Source organism: Mixophyes fleayi, chromosome 3, assembly GCF_038048845.1.
Source record: "Mixophyes fleayi isolate aMixFle1 chromosome 3, aMixFle1.hap1, whole genome shotgun sequence".
Lineage (NCBI taxonomy): Eukaryota > Metazoa > Chordata > Amphibia > Anura > Limnodynastidae > Mixophyes > Mixophyes fleayi.
This window is the reverse complement of record NC_134404.1, coordinates 143,661,336-143,680,452: the sequence shown is the minus strand read 5'-3', so window position 1 is coordinate 143,680,452 and position 19,117 is coordinate 143,661,336. Positions and strand designations below refer to the sequence as shown.

At 40.2% G+C, this 19,117-nt stretch overlaps 1 protein-coding gene across 2 annotated transcripts in view; it reads right to left on the bottom strand.

Annotated features, from left to right (window-relative positions):
* Nucleotides 1-19,117, bottom strand: part of MCPH1 (microcephalin 1) — a 274,703-nt gene that overhangs the window by 177,834 nt on the left and 77,752 nt on the right. For both annotated transcript variants that reach the window (XR_012689650.1, XM_075202484.1), the window contains exon 11: nt 9,197-9,359. Coding sequence is in view for 1 of the 2 variants with exons in the window: in XM_075202484.1 (XP_075058585.1) it covers nt 9,197-9,359 (163 nt within the window). In the remaining variant the exon portion in view is untranslated. The remainder of the gene's footprint in view (nt 1-9,196; nt 9,360-19,117) is intronic.

Below are 19,117 nucleotides of genomic sequence, written 5' to 3'. Positions count from 1 at the left end.
TTGCTGAGGCAGAGTATTTAAAAACCATTGTCTCCAGGACATAACTACGCTGGATTTTGGCTACAATTTTATTAAGAGGTGGGGCATCTGTAGATTTCCACTTCTGAGCAATCGCTGCCCTGGCAAGAATAAGTATGTGCCCAACAACATATCGGTTGTGATGCTGGATTTGTGGGGGATAATGATGTAGTAAAGCCAAAGCCGGACACACTGGAACGCTCACCTTTATAACCTCATGTATTAGATCAAACACCGCTATCCACAGTGGGCGCAACCTCGCATATGACCAAAAGACGTGCATAAAAGAGCCAATTTCACCACATTCCCACCAACAATATTTAGAAACATCCAGTCGAAACTTATGGAGTTTATCGGGGGTGAGGTACAGTCTGTGGGCTACATTAACCAACATCTCTGCATGATTTATACATTTTGACATTTTATAAATGTCTTGATATATTTTCTCCCAATCCTCTTCAGTCAATGAGATCTCCAGGTCATCCTCCCAATGGGCCTGAATCAACAAGGCACGTGACTCCCCAGGAGCTAACAAAATCTGGTATCAAGAGGAGATACCACCCGAATGGGAGGACGACGAGAAGAGAGTTCTTATAGGCAGGGTAACAGGTTTGAGTACTAATGGATGGAGAGAATTTAATTAATGCCTAACAGGAAGGTATTTATAAAAGTCACGGTGTGGAAGGCTATACCAATCTCGTAGTTGGGAAAAGGACTATTGCATTATCCTCCAGAAGATCCTGCAACCGAACCGCACCCTGACTATACCAAAAATCAAGGCAAAGGTTGGGGATTAGGGAGGAGAGTGCCATTACGGAGAAGTGCGAAGAGAGAAGACATGAATCTTGGGTTGAAGCCATCATTTTATCCCAGACTCTTCAGAGAGGTGTGATTAAAGTCGGTCTACTAACTTTATCCAACCATAGTTAGTCTTCCAGGGGAAACAGAGGGGAGCTATATGATTCTATAAGGACCCAGGGTTTGCGAAGTGGAGAGGCCTGCCAGTCTATAAGTTGATAGAGTAAGGCAGCTTGCTGATATGCTTCCAATTTAGGGGCAGCTACCCCCCTCTAAGCTTGGAGCGAAACATTCGGTTTCTAGCCATCCTGGGGTGTTTCCTACACCAGACAAAGCTAAAAGCAACAGAGTAAAACTTGTTAATAAGAGACATGGGAACCAAATAAGGGATAGAACGGAACAGGATCTTCGGGAGTATCCTCACCTTCAGAGAGGCCACCCTTCCCAACCAGGAAATCTCGTAATTCACCCAGGCTGTGGTAAGAGCAACAAATTGCACCAGTAAAGGTTGATAATTACATTCAACAACTTGTTCAGGGTCCAAGTATTTCATAGTAGATGAAAAACAATGGAATCAGAACTCAGCTTGGAGTGACTGGAGAGAACACTGCGAGAGGGAAACTCCCAGTGCCTCCATTTTGAATGGGTTAAGTCTAAAGTAAGAGGCTGCAGAATAGTCTTCCAAGATTCTATATATAGCAGGGATGGAAGTCCAAGGCTTAGTGACAAATAATAATACATCATCAGTGAAAAGACAGATTTTATGCTGGTGATTGCCAATGAAGAACACCGTAACCAAGTCAGATGTTCTAATCTTTTCAGCCAGTGGTTCCATAAGCTAGTGCATAAATCAACGGGCATCCCTGTCTAGTACCATTGGTAATCTGGAAGGCAGAGGAAAGAAACCCATTGCTAAACACCCTAGCCAAGGGTCTATTCTAGGGTCTAGAATAGAGGGTAATTTTGGCATGAAGAAAGAACCCAGAGACCCAAATTTAGAAAGAACTGAAGACAGGTAAGCCCAACTGATCCTATCAAACGCTCTTTCAGCGTCCAATGAGAGGATCAGCAGGGGTACAGATTTAGTTGCATGGGTCTCCAAGATATTGAAAACTCATCATGTGTTGTCTAGGGCCTGTCTACCAGGTACAAAACCCATCTGATCCAGGTTAATTAGAAGCAGCAAAATGGGATTCAACCTAATTGCAATGAGTCTGGCAAATATTTTAAGGTCTGAGTTAAGGAGCGCAATATGCCGATAATTATGGCAGTGAGAGGTATCTATGCCCAGATTAGGTATTGTAATCAATTGTGCCTCAAGCATCTCCTCAGGTAGGAACGCATCTCGAGTGGCATTATTAAATAATGTGGTGAGAACAGGCGACAAGACAGATTGAAAGGAGGCATAAGTGTCGTGCGCAAAGCCATCAGGGCCTGGTGCCTTACCTCGCTTCATAGATTTAATGGCGGCCATGACCTCGTCCTACATCCAGTCCGAGCACAAAGTACAAAGTAGAGGCTACTTCAGGGGACAGAGAAGGAAGGGCAATTGGTCCAGAAAATCGCTGATGGACTCCCCCGTGTGGTGGATGAGAGAGTGAGCATCCTTAAGATTATAAAGCCTTCCATAGTAAGAAGCATACTGGTTTGCAATAGCTAAAGGATTAGAAATATGACCCCCCGATCAGAGTGCAACACCTTGATCCGATTTATTGCATTTTTCCCCCGAAGCTTACGAGCTAATAATTTGCTTGCTCTATTTCCCAAGGTATACCATTTTTGATTGAGTTTAGCTATGGCATAATTGATTTGGAGAAGAGAAACATCAGCGACCTTCTGGCGTAATACAGTCAATTCAGCTTTGATAGTGGAATCTAAGGGAGAGAGCTTGTGTTGGACTTCCAGGAGAGCTAACAGATTCAAAAGAAGTGATCACCTTGTTTTGAGTTTTATGGATTCTGGCAGTGGCCTGTATCGCTGTTCCTCTCATAACTGCCTTAAGGGCAAACCAGTGGGTGTAAACCAAGGTTTATTATTTTCTAGGTAGGACTCAAGGACCTCTCGAAGTACCTGAACCCCTTCCACCTCCGCTAATACAAAGTCAGCCGATCTCCATGGCCTAGGGGGGCAATTTCTAGCAATGAGTTCCACCTCGCTAACCAGTGGGGCATGATTCGATCAGGTTATAGGTAAAATAGACACATTTACAACTCGCTGTAAAGACCATTTATCTGACAATAAAAGATCAATTCGAGAGTATGATTTATATACGTGAGAAAAGTATGTGTAGTCTCTTTCCATAGGGTGAAGAGCCCCCCACACATAATATAAATCATACTCAGCTAAAAGTTGTGAGAAGGATGAAGAAATGGAGGTAAGTGCAGCAAGCGACTGCCTGGAGGGATCGGAGGTACGATCTAGTTTGGTATCAGGAGCTATATCGAAATCACCCATATAGAATGGCATACCCCATTTATTATGCACAGTCTGGAGTGCCTTCCTAAGAAAGTGGATTTGTCTAGAATTAGGGGTATAGAGAGATACCAAAGTGACATACTGTTGCTCGATTTTCCCAACTAAGATCAGAAAGTGCCCATTTTTGTCTGCTACCTACTTCTCCATCTTAAAAGGGCAATTAACATGAATCAATACAGCCACCCAATTACGCTTCAGTGGATTGGAAGTGGTATAGCAAATAGGATACTTGTAATTGTGAAATTGAGGGGAAGTGTGAGCAGAAAAGTGTGTCTCCTGGACAGCCACAATATCAGCCTTTTGAGCCGCAAAATACTTAAGGACAATCCTACGCTTATTAGGGGAGTTCAAGCCCTTAGCATTTATGGAGAGAAATCATTGGTGAAAGTAAAAAGATGTACGAGCCACCGCCTCAAAACACCAGAACGAGACGGCCATCTCCTCCAGATATTCTCCGACTGAAAGGGAATAGACGGAGAAGATGGGATAGAAATATATGAAGGAAAAACAGGAAAGGCAACAAAAATAGTACCCATTAGGGAACTAACAATTATGCTGCTATAGGAGCGGAATAAAGCGGCAGAATAGAGTAAGTATGTGGGGCGTGGGTCCAGACCTAATACACTCTGACCCAACTAAGCATAAACATAACATTTGAGGGAAAACAGAAAATATAATTACCACACATGAAGTTAAACAAACAAAGTACATATCCAACTATATGTGTATAATAAAACCGCATGTGAGTAAAACAGACGCTAAAATTGGTAATTTTACACATGCCAAAACGTAAGCAAAAGAAAAACAGCTATAAACAGAACAATCACAGAGACTAAATATTAAATAGAACATCTGTCACCAGCAAAGAAAGATGTAAATTTCCTGATGTGAAGATTGTCTTATAAACCAATGATCATACAAGTCTAAACCAACTAGAGGCCTGTTGATTAGTTTACATGACCATCAGCGCACAGGTGTCACAATAATGATCTCAGACCATCAGGAGAAGAAAAGGCTCAAGTGTTAGCCACTGACCATTAATTTGTAACACGGCTAACCGTTGAAGAGGAGGATGATTCCACCACCCCGAGACCCCAAGCCTTCAGCAGTGCCGAGCCTTTTTCTTGAGTTGATATGACGACCAAAGCCCCATTTCTATGGGCGAGAAACTTTGTCGGAAAGCCCCATCTATATTGAATGCTAGCTAAGTGTAGAGCAGCAGTGACTTGCTGGAATGATCTACGCTGAGACAGAGTAGCAGCGGAAATATCCGAGAAAAATTGTAGATCACCCAGCACATCCCGTGTGGGGGAGGATGTTAGTGCTGCTCTCAAGATCTGTTCCTTGATTCCAAAGAAGTGTACCCAAAGGAGAGTATCTCTAGGTGCAGACTCCGGGACATTTCTGGACTTGGGCAAGCAGTGAATTCTGTCCATAAGGAGGTCAATGGACGAGGCAGATGGCAACAACTTGTGGAAAAGACCAGTCACATAATCGTTAAGATCAGCATTGGCCACAGAGTCAGGAATACCCCGTATCTTGATGTTATTGCGTCTCGACCTGTCCTTCAAATCGATGAGTGTATTCTTGATCCCAATGAGCAGAGGCCAGGTCATTATTTGAAAAGACAATTTCTTCTGACTTGTTCTCAAGCTGATCTATTCTGGTGCCAAGACTTGCCATCTCTGATCTGATTTCTTTAATCGACGCCTTTAATTCAGAAGTAATATCTGTTTTGAGAACTGTTAATAGGGATTGAATAGATTGTAGAGTAACAGGACCATCTATTATAAGAGGCTGAGAAACTCCTGAAAAGACAGTGAGCTCCCTCTGAGGTCTAAAGGAGAAGTCTGTGGAGATTGTCCTACTGTCTTCGCTGGCTTATGAGTCTGCGACATTTACTGGAAGATTACTGGAGGCGCCGGTTTGTTAAGCTTAATCTTTTTAATTGGCATAATCTCAGCCAGAGATGGAGGACCAGGCAGGTTATACTGGCAACCTAAGAAACAGACAGCCCCGAGAACAGATGCACAAATGGGCTATGGCATATGAGAGAACAAGGTCAGAGCCTAGGTCCAGATGATGTATCTAAACGTAGAGCATTACTGGGTTATAGTGGATCCTTGTCATAGAGAAACTTGTACCAGGCAGGATCAGCAGCAGACCGATGAGGAGCCACAAGGGAAACCCAGCAGGGATCTCACCTCAAGCGTTGTCCACCAGACACAAAGTACTTGGCCACAAGGGGGCAGTGCAACCTAGATAACCTTCTTTTACATAAAATGAGATCTCCCAACCAGATTGTAGACAAGTCCGCTCAATAGAGACAGGGAGGCAGGCAGACTGCAGACACAGCATTCCAACGCAGCAGAGCCCAGAGAAGACGGTTCACACAGTCCTACTCACAGTTAAGTTGTATGAATGATTGTAGAAACTACTCCTCCACTCCCCAGCACTGGACAAGCATCCCTCAAGGGGCAATTTGGAGCCAAAGAGTTTAATCTAAAGGCGTAGGAGGTCCGCACACTCATTCAGGCGTTATTTGCAGCCCCAGGTACTAGGATTTTAAAGCAGGAGCCTAGTGTCGGCACACGACACACGTGGGGTATTAGATTGCTGGCTCACAGGGGGACCCAGTAGAACAGGCTGCCCAGGTATCCAGCAGGTCTTTGGGCTCGAGAGTCGGGTCAGTGCTGCTTGGTGGGTTCTGTTATTCATGCCCACCGGAAGTATGTTTCCCCGTGCCCCGTTGGCACTTGAGGTCTGGTGTCCTGACCGGAAACAGGCCTGAGGCTCCCTCAGACTGCCGGCAGGATAGAGCCCACTGGTGAGGAGAGGGCAGCGAGCATCCGTGGAGGCCACAGATGGGGCAGCAGGAGGTGTCCAATAGGCCGCTTCTGTTCAGACGACGCGGATGTGCGTTCCGGATGCTCTGTTCCACCGGACGCTGCACAGTTTCCTCCTTAAGGACTTGCAGTCAGGGTGAGTAAGTTTTGGTATAAAAAAAGCCCAGTTTTAGGGTTTTATCTAAACTGCTGGACGGAGCTCTTCGCAAACGCAGCCTTCCAGAATGGCGTCCTAACCACGCCCCATCTGAGCTATTTATTAGTATCAGGATACCATATATGTTTCCAAAACAGGGAATTACATGCAATGCTAGCAATATTTACACTACTCTGTTATGTGCTGAGACATGATGCTTGCATTATCTGAGATACAGCCACACCAGACAGCTAGGCAGCGGTCCTCTGCTGGGTATACAGGCTAAAGAGGTGTTTGTCACTTCACATAAAAGACTTACATAGCATTTCTTCCTGCTATCAGCAAACAGACTCTCTAGCAAAGTTACAAACCCAAATAATGACATTTCCATACAAAACACATCCCAATGTAACACGACAAGTGCATTTCAAATTATACATTGTTGCCTGCACCTCTGATTGAAATACATTTCTACAATAAATTATTTCTGCATGACCCAGCCACAAATAAGTTATTTATAAGTGATTCAGTAACACCCCTCTTTTATTAAATTTGTAATTACTACCAACTGGACCTCTGTGAATGTTACTATTGATAACCCAAAGCGAAGATCAGGTTTGAAGTTGGAAATGTTTATTTTTATGCGCATGAAGTACGCATTTTTGGGATCTACTGCTGTGAGAAAATCTGAACCCTTCACAACATAGCATAGAATGCAAGTATGCTACCTTTTACATCCTGGTTTTTATACATTTTGTCAAGGTGCCGTAAATCCAAAGTTATACGATTTCCTCTTCGATAATATTTTTACAGTGAAAATCCTGGAGCAGAAACTAGTGTTTCTTTGATGAACAGGAAAACTGATGATTATTTCCTGGTTGAACAACAATTGCAAACTGTTCAACATAGCAGATCTTTCCTGTGGTGTCATTTGATGTGTGGAACATTGCACTCCGTTGCTTGGTGGATGTTTCACAAATTCCATTGCATATCCTCTCATACCCTTTCTCAAGACCCTGTTTTTGTTAAGGTCCATTTCTCTAAATATCTAGTGATCTTACCACCTACAAATGTCTCCTGACCACAACTGTGTGAACTGGGAACCAATTTATGATGTATTTCTTGTACACCACTTTTAGTAAGACATACGTCTGTCATGGAAATGGGTCACAGCAAGATATTGGAGCGAGGTTTGTTTATGTTTTTAGAAGTGTGGCAAAGGCTAAAACCAACTTTATTGAACTACAGTTGTTAAAATTTATGCTTGGGGTGTAAATGTTTTAATTACATTTATGATCTACCTGGCTTTTACACATAAGATACACAGTCTATATAATAGCTGCAGGAATAAACTCTGACAGCCAATATAACTTTTTAAAAAAAAATTATGGTGAACACTGTATATGGGCTATGCCGCATATTTTACCCAACATCACAAAGTTTCATATCCACAGCCATGAAAGCTTTAACAAAGCCAGAACACCACACCTGGAAAGCTGGACCCTCATTTTAACTACTCCTAATACCAAAATAACTATCCACTTTGTGTATTTTATGCTCACTACGTACTAAGTTACAAAGGATGCTTCCTTTGTCATTCATGTACTAAATCCCTTATTCAAATAAACCCCATCTCCCAAACATGCTGGTTAAAAAAACAATCCCAAATATATTATTAAAACCAATGCACCATCCATAAGTAATGTTGAAATATGTACAGAGCAAACTAGTAACCACACATGGTGCATGCATTATGAGCAAATTCACAATCACATAGTTATTATTGTCACTAATTTGTAAGTGTCACAGTGCTGGACAGTGAGGAATACAGGACATACATAATACACACACAAATAAGGTAGACAAAATCAATGTAGTCATGAAAACAAAGTGTAGTGAGAGACCTGCTCATGAGAGATCTTACAATTTAATGCTATTTTTGTTGTATACAGTGGTCGAAGTGAGCTGGTATACGGTGGTATGCAATACCACCACTTCTACTGCCTTCATTGTAAAACTAAAAAAAGATTACAATCACTTACATTTTCCATACCACCACTTCTAAATTTCCTATACATATATATGGAACATTTGAATATGCATTTTACAGTGCATTAAATTGTCATATACAAAAGTTCACTAGAAAGACTGAAGTATTAGTGGTAATATTTGCAGAATGTAACATCATTCTTGGATATTGGGAGAATTTATCAGTGTCGTACAACATGCAAACTATGAGAATAGTAGATTTGTCAAGTTTTTATCAGCCAAAAGCAATAAAAATGGAAAGTGTGGTACCTAAAGTTTATTTATGTTTTACATTTTCCTATTTGTCAAGAACTCCCTAAGTGGTACTTTAAGCCTGTTTTCACAATATTTATTTTGCACTTAAACAGGTAATTTAAATGATTAATATGTAAGTGATGATCAACTGGATTAGTCAATATTATGAGGGCAAGTGTGTCTGCTGATTGATGTAGGAATCGAGTTTATGGTTTAAGAAGGTTATATTTTTTTGTTGTGTATTCTAGCTGTATGGATGAATGAAAGAACACAGACGGAATTTCCTGAACAGTGACTATCAATACACTGCAAAGCTATGTATATACACACACATCAGGAGGTGACCATTTCTCAGAATAGAGAGATATGTCAATTAACTGACATGTTCATTCATGTAAATGAGTAAAGGGAGGACTGGCCAAAACATTTTTAAGAAAGTATAGTTTTAAACCAGTTGGTATAGGGCATAATGATTTAGAATAATTAATCTAAGTAGCTGTGTTCAGAGATCTACAGATCACATAATATTAAAACCATTTAACAAAATTTCCATATTTGATATGTGACTTTTTGTACATGCAAGCTTCATGGTGATGGAAAAATCTTAATTTTACTTTAAATATAGTTCACAGTTACTTACCCAGTCATAGGATATGATCCAACAACCTCTTGCTATTCCTAAAATAATATTTAAAGTACGCCGTGGACTTCCAGCAATTACATGGGTAGTGGTTTCACACACACAGTCTGAAAACACAAAGCCTCCAAACTTTTTCACAACTTGTATAACAGCATTTTGATTCCTAAAAATATAAAAAATGCAAACCTGTAACTTTTTTTCAACTTTATTTTTGTAATTCATGAGAACAAATGGTACCAGGAAAATAATATGCAAACAAATATGGCCAAAATTTAGATTTTTATGCATTGAATGACTTTAAATTATACCTTGAAAATTATTTAGTAACGTGCTTTAATACTCACTCTCAACATATTGCCTAAATCTTTCAGCACTCAAGTACTTGTTTAACCTTCTTATGTAAATCCAACGTTGGCACCACACATGTAGATACGTGCCATTGGTTTTTCCTATTGATGTTCAGTGCCCATGATTAAAATACTTTGTGAACCGTAAGGAACCAGCTTTAACACAGGAAGGGATCACATGTCTTTCTGGACACACGAACGCTTCCAAATCACACAGATCTCAGTGTTCTACCATAGTACTCAATTCTAGGGTGTTTCTGACCCCCCCCCCCCCCCTCCAAGTTTTCCTGGAGGAGGGAAAGACACTTTGCTATAGCAGTGAAAGATTGCGGTTTTATTGTGGGAATTTTTTTTATTTGTAATATTCAGGCATAATGGAGATATGTTGCACTATACCACTAAATACAATGGTAAGTTTAAATGTAAACTTTACTTTTAGTTACATATTAACAAAATGGTCACAAGAGGAATACAGACTTTACCATACCCCACCCATCGAAATTCATAAAATGCCAGAAGAGCAACAAATCCATGGGAGCAACAAGTGAGTGGGAGGAGGAAGACAGGATTGGGGAGAAAAGAGCTGGGGTATTTTTTGTTTGTTTCTCTGATGGTGGTGCTCTTTTAAGTTACTGTGCTTCATATAACACTTATGTTCATAGTTTTTGCACACTTTTAAGAGATGAGCTTTTAGGTGTCCGAGTGCTGCTTCACACTATTCGGACTGCAAAACGTTCCGCTTTACACTATAACAATGTTGGGAGGAATTTTATAAACAAAATATTTTATTATATATATATATATATATATATATATATATATATATATATATCCTTCGCATAACTATTGGTTATATAGCTTAAACGATAACAGCGGTTAGTTCACAACTACAGTTTATATGTATTTACATTGTATTTAAATTGTCAGAAAGACATGAGACCACCACATATTTTCTTCAAATCTGTATATCACAATTTGCATAAAATGGTATAGTATGGAAATGCTGCGTGTTTTTCAAAGTGTATATAAAAAATTCCCATCAGATTTCAATTCTGCTTAGATCACTATATAAGGATACAGATGTGTGTCTACAGGCATACTTAGAATAGACACAGCCATTACAGACAGTGTATACTGAAACATCAAGTCCAATATAAACACTTTAATTTACTTCTATTATGATTTATTATGTAAGAAATGACCCTTTAGAGGGTCATATATTGCTCATTAACAACAACATAGCTGAAGGGCTCTCCGTTTATTCGTACATATTGCACTTACCCAATTAATAATTTGACAAATACAACCCACTTTTCCATATGTTTTATTTGCATTAAATCAAACTACAGCAGTGTGGATGGAAAGAGCATTGAATATTCTAACTTCACTGAATTCATTGTTGTTACATGTTGGTGCTGGTTTATAGAATCAAACAAATTCATGGTAATTCTTACATCCCATTATTAGCTGTATTTAAATCTGTGAGGCTACCAGCTTTGTACATCTGGACAATGTCATTTTCACCCATTCTTCGTAATATTACTCAACTTCCAACAAGTTGGATGGAAACTATTAGTGAACATAAATTTTCAAACATTTCCAGATTCTCAATGGGTTTACGTTATAGTGCTGGGTAATATGTTGGTGCTATGCAAATAAAGTTTAAAAATACTAATATTGTTGTCCCATGGACAGTTTTGTCTATGGAAGAACAGCTGTCATAGAGCTCTTGATGGTTTACCTAATGCGTACCTTTTCTCTCATGTGTGCCCAGTTTCGATGGATGGCCTGTTCTAGACCTATTCAGTTGTGTCATATTCTCTACATATCTTTAAGATGGTGCCCCAAGTGATATTAAGAGTCTGTTTAAGTTTTTAACATCAGTAATTGTTCATTATTTCCTCATCAATTCAATATATATTAATCTTTTACATGCACTATATTCCATTACTCACACTGTGGTACCAGTGTCACAGATAATTTAACATTTCACTATCCATTTTTACAAATTTTATTAATTTATTTCACAATTACATAATTTCCATTTATATAATCTAAAATTAGTAGAGAAAACCAAAACACACAAAGGCGGTTTTGCCAAAACATGAAGCTAATCCAGATCCAAAACCAGTTCACGGGGGTCAGTGAGCATCTCTAAAAATTAGTAATAGTTAACCACTAGCTTGTTATCACAGTAAGAGGATATCCAACGATATCCATACTTCTTTAAATTCCTTGCATTCATCAGGTTTTCACCCTATCATATCAACTCCTTTACTTTTGCAATATTTCTTTAGACCATTCTTATTTCACCCTTCTATCAAATTACAATACATTTCTTATTTTATTGCAATACTGTTCTCACTGTTATTTTTATTTGAAAGCACACTTAAAATTTTTATAGTGGAACCCTTTTACGTTCTAAAAACATTTTTAAAAAACTGAAATGGTGACGACTTGCACTATGCAGCTGCTGTCTGCAGTGACTTTATTGGATTTGTTATGTATTCTACTTGTAGTACCACTGCCCACCAAAGGGGCCACTGTGCTACTTTGATTATTTTCCTTGATCACTGGGAGTTGTATCACCTGCATGAGGCCTATACAAACCTGCCTGCTTCAAACAGTCTGGATCAGGTCACTCCTGTGAGCATTTCCATGTGCTTTGTTCCTGTGTGCATTACCAAGTTGTCAGTTCCTGTGTGCATTACCAAGTTGTCAGCTCCAGTCTGCATTACCAAGTTGTCAGCTCCAGTCTGCATTACCAAGTTGTCAGCTCTTGTCTGCATTACCAAGTTCTGTGAGTTCAGGTCTCTCATCAGGACTGGACTTCCTTTGTGAGGCTTACCCGTGGTTGCAGTGCACCGCTATTCCAAGATCTGCTATTGTTGCTCTCTCTACACCTGCTGCCCTGAATACCATCTAACGGATCAGTTAAGTCTTCTATATTGTTGATCCCATTGAACTGTTGCTCTGTCTTTTCATTTCTGTATATCTGTGCCACAATCCGTGGTGGACTGTTATCTGTGTTTCTTAATAAAGCCACTTTAACCACTTATGTTCTCTCCGTGGTCATACCTGGGAAATCCTGACAGTGTGATCTGGCTCTAATACCAAGCCTGCTGCTGCACGGCTTTCATCTCTTTTGATAAGGATTTCCAAGGTAGTGGCCTACTCCGTATTCAACATTAAGACCATGGCTGCTATTTCCTCTGAAAATTCCCTGTTCCAATTGCTCCAAGTGGACATTCTTCAACTTCGCACTTAAATAGCGCAAGTATCTTCCTTGCTGAACCAAGTGCTTAAGCAACTTCCAGTTTCCACCCCTAATACATCCTGCTGTAAAGAGACTAACTGTGCTGCTAACATTTCATTACCAAATTTGTCTGCCTTTGACTCTCTGCAAGCAGTACCTTCCAATATTCCTGCAACAAATTCTAGGATTTCAGCTGTTCCACGCCCTCACCTGACTGAAGAGGAGCAATGGCGCAGGAGGACCTACACAAACTGTGTCTTTACTGTGCCAGTAATGTACAATTTTTACAGGATTGCCCGCTCCGTAGACTCCGACCATCTTCAACCTCTACCTCCAGCTCTGAGTCGCAAGCTTCTGTCTCCATTCCAGAAACGCTGTCTGCTTCCATGAGAACCCGGGTTCCCCAGTTTGACCCAGAAGGGGCGCTGCCCTTAAAGTCTGCTCCAGAGGGGGCTCTGCCATTAAAGACTTCTCCAGAGGGGGCTCTGCCCTTAAAATCTGCTCCAGAGGGGGCGCTGCCCTTACAGTCTGCTCCAGAGGGGGCGCTGCCCTTACAGTCTGCTCCAGAGGGGGCGCTGCCCTTACAGTCTGCTCCAGAGGGGGCGCTGCCCTTACAGTCTGCTCCAGAGGGGGCGCTGCCCTTACAGTCTGCTCCAGAGGGGACATATGTACAACTTGAGACAACCCTGTCTCGTGCAAATTCAAATTCATCCTCTGTTCAAGTCTTCCAACCACCTACCTTCAATGGGGATATTCAGCAATTTCATGCTCTTATTAAATTTTGTATATCCTATTTTCCCTCTGTATCCGACCTTCTTGATACTCAACGAAAGCAAGTGTTTTACATGTTGGCCAACTTTTCAGGGGAAGCTCTGTAATGGGCAGAACCCTTAATTGAAACCCAAGATCCCATCCTGTCTGATTTACAGCTCTTTACTGAGGCCGTGATCGAAGAATTTGCACCAGCATTTGCCAATCTAACTCCCAGTGTTTCATCTATGCCACATGTTCTATCTCCGGCTACCCCAACTTTGAGATTATCGTTTTCTTCGCTCCATTTCCAGCAACCCTCTAAAAACCATAAAAAGAAAGTGAAGAAGAAGAAGAAGAAGAAGAAGAAAGATTCTCTTGGATCTCAACTCCCCTGTGGTGTGGTTTCTATACCCTTTCCGTCCTTTCATGAAGCCTTCTCAACTACATGCCCAATTCTGGACTATGACTGACTTTTCCGACCGTTCCTAGTATTTGGGCGTCTGGAATCTGCCCTTTAAGGAGGGGGTACTGTCACGACTTGCACTCTGCAGCTGCTGTCTGCAGTGACTTTATTGGATTTGTTATGTATTGTACTTGTAGTACCACTGCCCACCAAAGGGGCCACTGTGCTACTTTGATTATTTTCCTTGATCACTGGGAGTTGTATCACCTGCATGAGGCCTATACAAACCTGCCTGCTTCAAATAGTTTGGGCCAGATCATCAGGTCACTCCTGTGTGCATTACCAAGTTGTCAGCTCCAGTGTGCATTACCAAGTTGTCAGCTCCAGTGTGCATTACCAAGTTGTCAGCTCCAGTGTGCATTACCAAGTTGTCAGCTCCAGTGTGCATTACCAAGTTGTCAGCTCCAGTGTGCATTACCAAGTTGTCAGCTCCAGTGTGCATTACCAAGTTGTCAGCTCCAGTGTGCATTACCAAGTTGTCAGCTCCAGTCTGCATTACCAAGTTGTCAGCTCCAGTCTGCATTACCAAGTTGTCAGCTCCAGTCTGCATTACCAAGTTCTGTGAGTTCAGGTCTCTCATCAGGACTGGACTTCCTTTGTGAGACTTACCCGTGGTTGCAGTGCACCGCTATTCCAAGATCTGCTATTGTTGCTCTCTCTACACCTGCTGCGCTGAATACCATCTAACGGATCAGTTAAGTCTTCTATATTGTTGATCCCATTGAACTGTTGCTCTGTCTTTTCATTTCTGTATATCTGTGCCACAATCCGTGGTGGACTGTTATCTGTGTTTCTTAATAAAGCCACTTTAACCACTTATGTTCTCTCCGTGGTCATACCTGGGAAATCCTGACAGAAATATGCTGTTTGCATACAAACTAACTGTCAGAGTTGCATAGACCTCTTGATGGCCTCTCTTACAAGTACCCTTCCTTTCACACATGCTCAATTTTGGATAATGGCTTGTTCTAGACAAATTCATAGTTGTGCTATATTCTTTACATTGCCTTATGATGAATTTGACAGTCCCGAGTGATATTAAGAGTTTGTGAAATGATATTGTAGCACATTCTCCTGATTTTTAAAAATCTAACATTCACATATTATTTTTCACAATTATTTAATATCAATTCTCCTAACTGTCCAAGTGTTTGAATGTTCCGGTGTGCAATGTTGGTTGAATTATCAAGAAGTGGAAGTCTATAAAAAGCTCTGCCTAGTAACACTGGTCTGTATGGGAGGGCAGCAAAAGAAGCTATTACACCAGACGTTTACCAAAAAAAAGTACGAGATAGACTCCACTGCAAAGTGGGAAAACCTTTTTTTTTTATCAGATGAGATCAAATTAGAGCTTTTTTGCCTAGTTTAAAGAAATTGACAGCAGAAATCTAACGCAGCACACACTACTAAATACATAACACTTAAAGTGAAGTATGCTGGGCATTATGCTGTGGGTCTTCTTTTCATCAGCAGTGACTGGAAAATTTGTTAAAATAGAACAACTAATGCATGTTGCTAAAAAAACTTAAGCATAGGGGGAGAGTTAATTAATCTTTCAGCAGGATAATGGTCCCAAACACAGAAACTGTGCCAGTGATTGAAAATTGGAATGCACAAGTGTCATCTGATTAAGCTGAACAAACTGGAGCAAATCTGTCTGGAAGATTGTTCATTTTGGTCCAATGTGCAAAGCTGGTACCTATTTACCCCCAAAAGACTTAAAGCTGTTATTGCTGCAAAATGTCTCTCTCTATTCAATACTTTGCAAGCAGCATTTCAGGGGTTATTTTTTAATTTCTTGTGTAATAATAAAATGTCACAATTTTTTTTTTTGTTTCAGGACTATGAAATAAAAATACCAATGATAACATTGTTATTCAGTAAAATGAGAGAATTGGACAACGGTCTGAATACAGTTGCAAGGTGCTGCATTTAAATCAATATTTTTACTATCAATCCTATATAAACTAGGGATGAGCGGGCTCGGATTCTGCTAATCCAAGCCCACCCAAACAGTGCGGATTCGAACGCGATCCGAGTACTGTTCGGATATTTCCGGCGGGCAAAAAAATGAAAACGAGGCTCTGATGTCCACGTGTCGCGTCGGAATTTGCGAGACTCGGATTGCATAAATTCCCCGCTTGCGGCCGCCATCTTCATTCGGGCTGAGATCAGGGAAGAGGGAGGTTATAGATAGTGTAGTGGTGCTCCTGTGTCCAGTGGTTAGTTAGTTTCTCCTGTGCTCGGTCTTGTTGAATGGTGCTTTTGTCCTGTGCTCTGTGCTGCTGAGTCCAGTGGTGCTTTTGTCCTGTGCTCTGTCCTGCTGGGTCCAGTGGTGCTTTTGTCCTGTGCTCTGTCCTGCTGAGTCCAGTGGTGCTTTTGTCCTGTGCTTTGTTCTGCCAAGTCCATAGTTATTTTAAAAATATTAAAAAAATTATACAAAAATTACAAAAAAATTATTTAAAAAAGTATAAAAAAAATTCTAGAGCAATATATTGTTGCAGTCCAGAAATGTTAGTACTGCAATACCTACGTTTACTGTTGTTGCAGTCCAGAAATATTAGTACTGGTCAATTAAAATATGTTCACTCTTCTTGCAGTCCAGAAATATTAGTACTGCTCAATTTACCTACGTTCACGGTTGTTGCAGTCCAGAAATATTAGTACTGCTACATTTACCTACGTTCACTGTTGTTGCAGTCCAGAAATATTAGTACTGGTCAATTAAAATACGTTCACTGTTGTTGCAGTACAGAAATATTAGTACTGCTCAATTTACCTACGTTCACTGTTGTTGCAGTCCAGAAATATTAGTACTGCTCAATTTACCTACGTTCACTGTTGTTGCAGTCCAGAAATATTAGTACTGGTCAATTAAAATACGTTCACTCTTCTTGCAGTCCAGAAATATTATTACTGCTCAATTTACCTACGTTCACTGTTGTTGCATTCCAGAAATATTAGTACTGCTCAATTAAAATACGTTCACTCTTCTTGCAGTCCAGAAATATTAGTATCAGATATAAAACTACGTTCAATGTTACTGCCAAATAAAAAAAGAATGAAAATGCCTTGTCATCAACGAAAACAAGAGGTAGTGACGCGCTAGAACTCCACCCTCTATATGCTGCAGAGGATGGAGGAGCAGCAAAAGGCCATTCAAGCCTGCAGTGCACTGCAATGCCACTACTAGATGGCCCACGTGTTTGTGCTGCCCACTTGTGTCGCTTAGCTTAGACATCCAGCTACCTCGGTGCAACCTTTTGGCCTAAAATCAATATTGTGAGGTGTGAGGTGTTCAGAATAGACTGGAAATTAGTGGAAATGATTGTTATTGAATGTTATTGAGGTTAATAATAGCGTAGGAGTGAAAAACAAACCAAAAAATTGGTTTTAGCACTTTTTATGCTTTTTTAAAAATAAATCGGAACCCAAAACCCTAAATCAGAACCAAAACCTTTCGTCAGGTGTTTTGGTAAAACATATCAGAACCCCAAAAATCAAGCTAATCAGAACCCAAAACACCAAAAGTGGCCGGTGCACATCCCTAATATAAACCTACTACCACAGGATCACCAAACACCTTTGGAACAAGTTTTATGTTGCACATCCGGATCAAGGAAATCCAAAGCAAGCTGGACTCTCAAACTCGTTGTGCTCCATGGTAACAAACGGCTAATCATAATGATTACATTTCTGTCTCCTTGCAATGATCTGCAGTAGGTTTACAAACAAAATGCTTCCACTTTTGTAAACAGCTACTGAGTTTTAATACCTATACTGAAGGGAATACAGGATAACCTGTCATTTGTGAGGGGGGTAATACTTATTCCCCATTGAATTCAGGCAGAATATTTGAAAGGATTTAAACAGTTAACAATAAAGCTAATGTACTTAACACGCATTAACAAATGGGTGAGGGAAGCAATTCAAACTTGAACCAAGATCTCAAACCTGGCAAGAATAAACTAACTAATGACTTTACAAACAAGGTTGAACGCTATTATAGAGCTCTGTATACTCCTTACTTCTTCCTCATCTACATAACATAACATTTGTGTTATATCTAACACATATACATTCCAAAACAGACCTATAAGGAACTCTACAAAGCAGAAGTCTCCAGATCTACAGGAGATAAGATGGCTTAAAGATAGGGGCGAGTATTATTCTCCAGTAAAAATATTTCCTCAAAGTTCTGCCTCATTTCTTTTGCCTTCAACACTAACTTTTCTTGGGCGCCCTGGAGGTCAGAGTTTTAGAAATTTGAATCAAAAAGGCTGTTCAATATTTATTTACGTCTCCAAGTGTGTGAAACTTTCCCCTATATCACACACACAAACCAGACCATATCTCAATAAAAAACACAAAGGGGTTCGGAGCACAAATCTGACATCTCTAGAGCAATTCATTTTTCACCCCATTAATACCATGATCAGCCTCACTAAACTCTACGCTATGGGCATTTTTATTATAACAAATTACTATCTCATATTATTTTCTACCTCTATTGCACAAGCAGAAATATATCTTCTATTTAACAATACAGTATAATATAATTCTATAAAATGCATAAGACCCGAAACACCAGAGAATTCAATTGTACGCAAAGTCCTGTTTGAGCCTCAAATGAAGTGTGACAGTTTTATAATGGTGATATCCTGCCGAGCCTCATCACACGAGGGTCCGAAATAACTTCATTAGTAATTGAATTCCCAGTAGAAATGGCACTTTCTTCTAGGACCAAGGTTCGGCCATGATATACTGAACTCTCCCAAGTAAAGCTCTTGTACACATCAGGTACAGAAAAAAAACATATGTAAATATCTGAATGATTATCTAGGTTTCAGGTGTTAACAATGACATATGTGCAAAATACTCAAGCACAGTACTCAGCAAATTGGCAATATCAATACTATGATTTTTTTTTTTTTTTAAAGAATTTTATATTTAGGATAATACTGTTCATTAGGAAAACAGAAGTTGCCCATAACTGTCCTATATACACTACATGGCCAAAGATGTGTGGACACCCCTTGTAATAAGTGTGTGTTGCTATTTCAACCACACCCATTGCCAACAGGTGCATCCTGCAAGAGCTA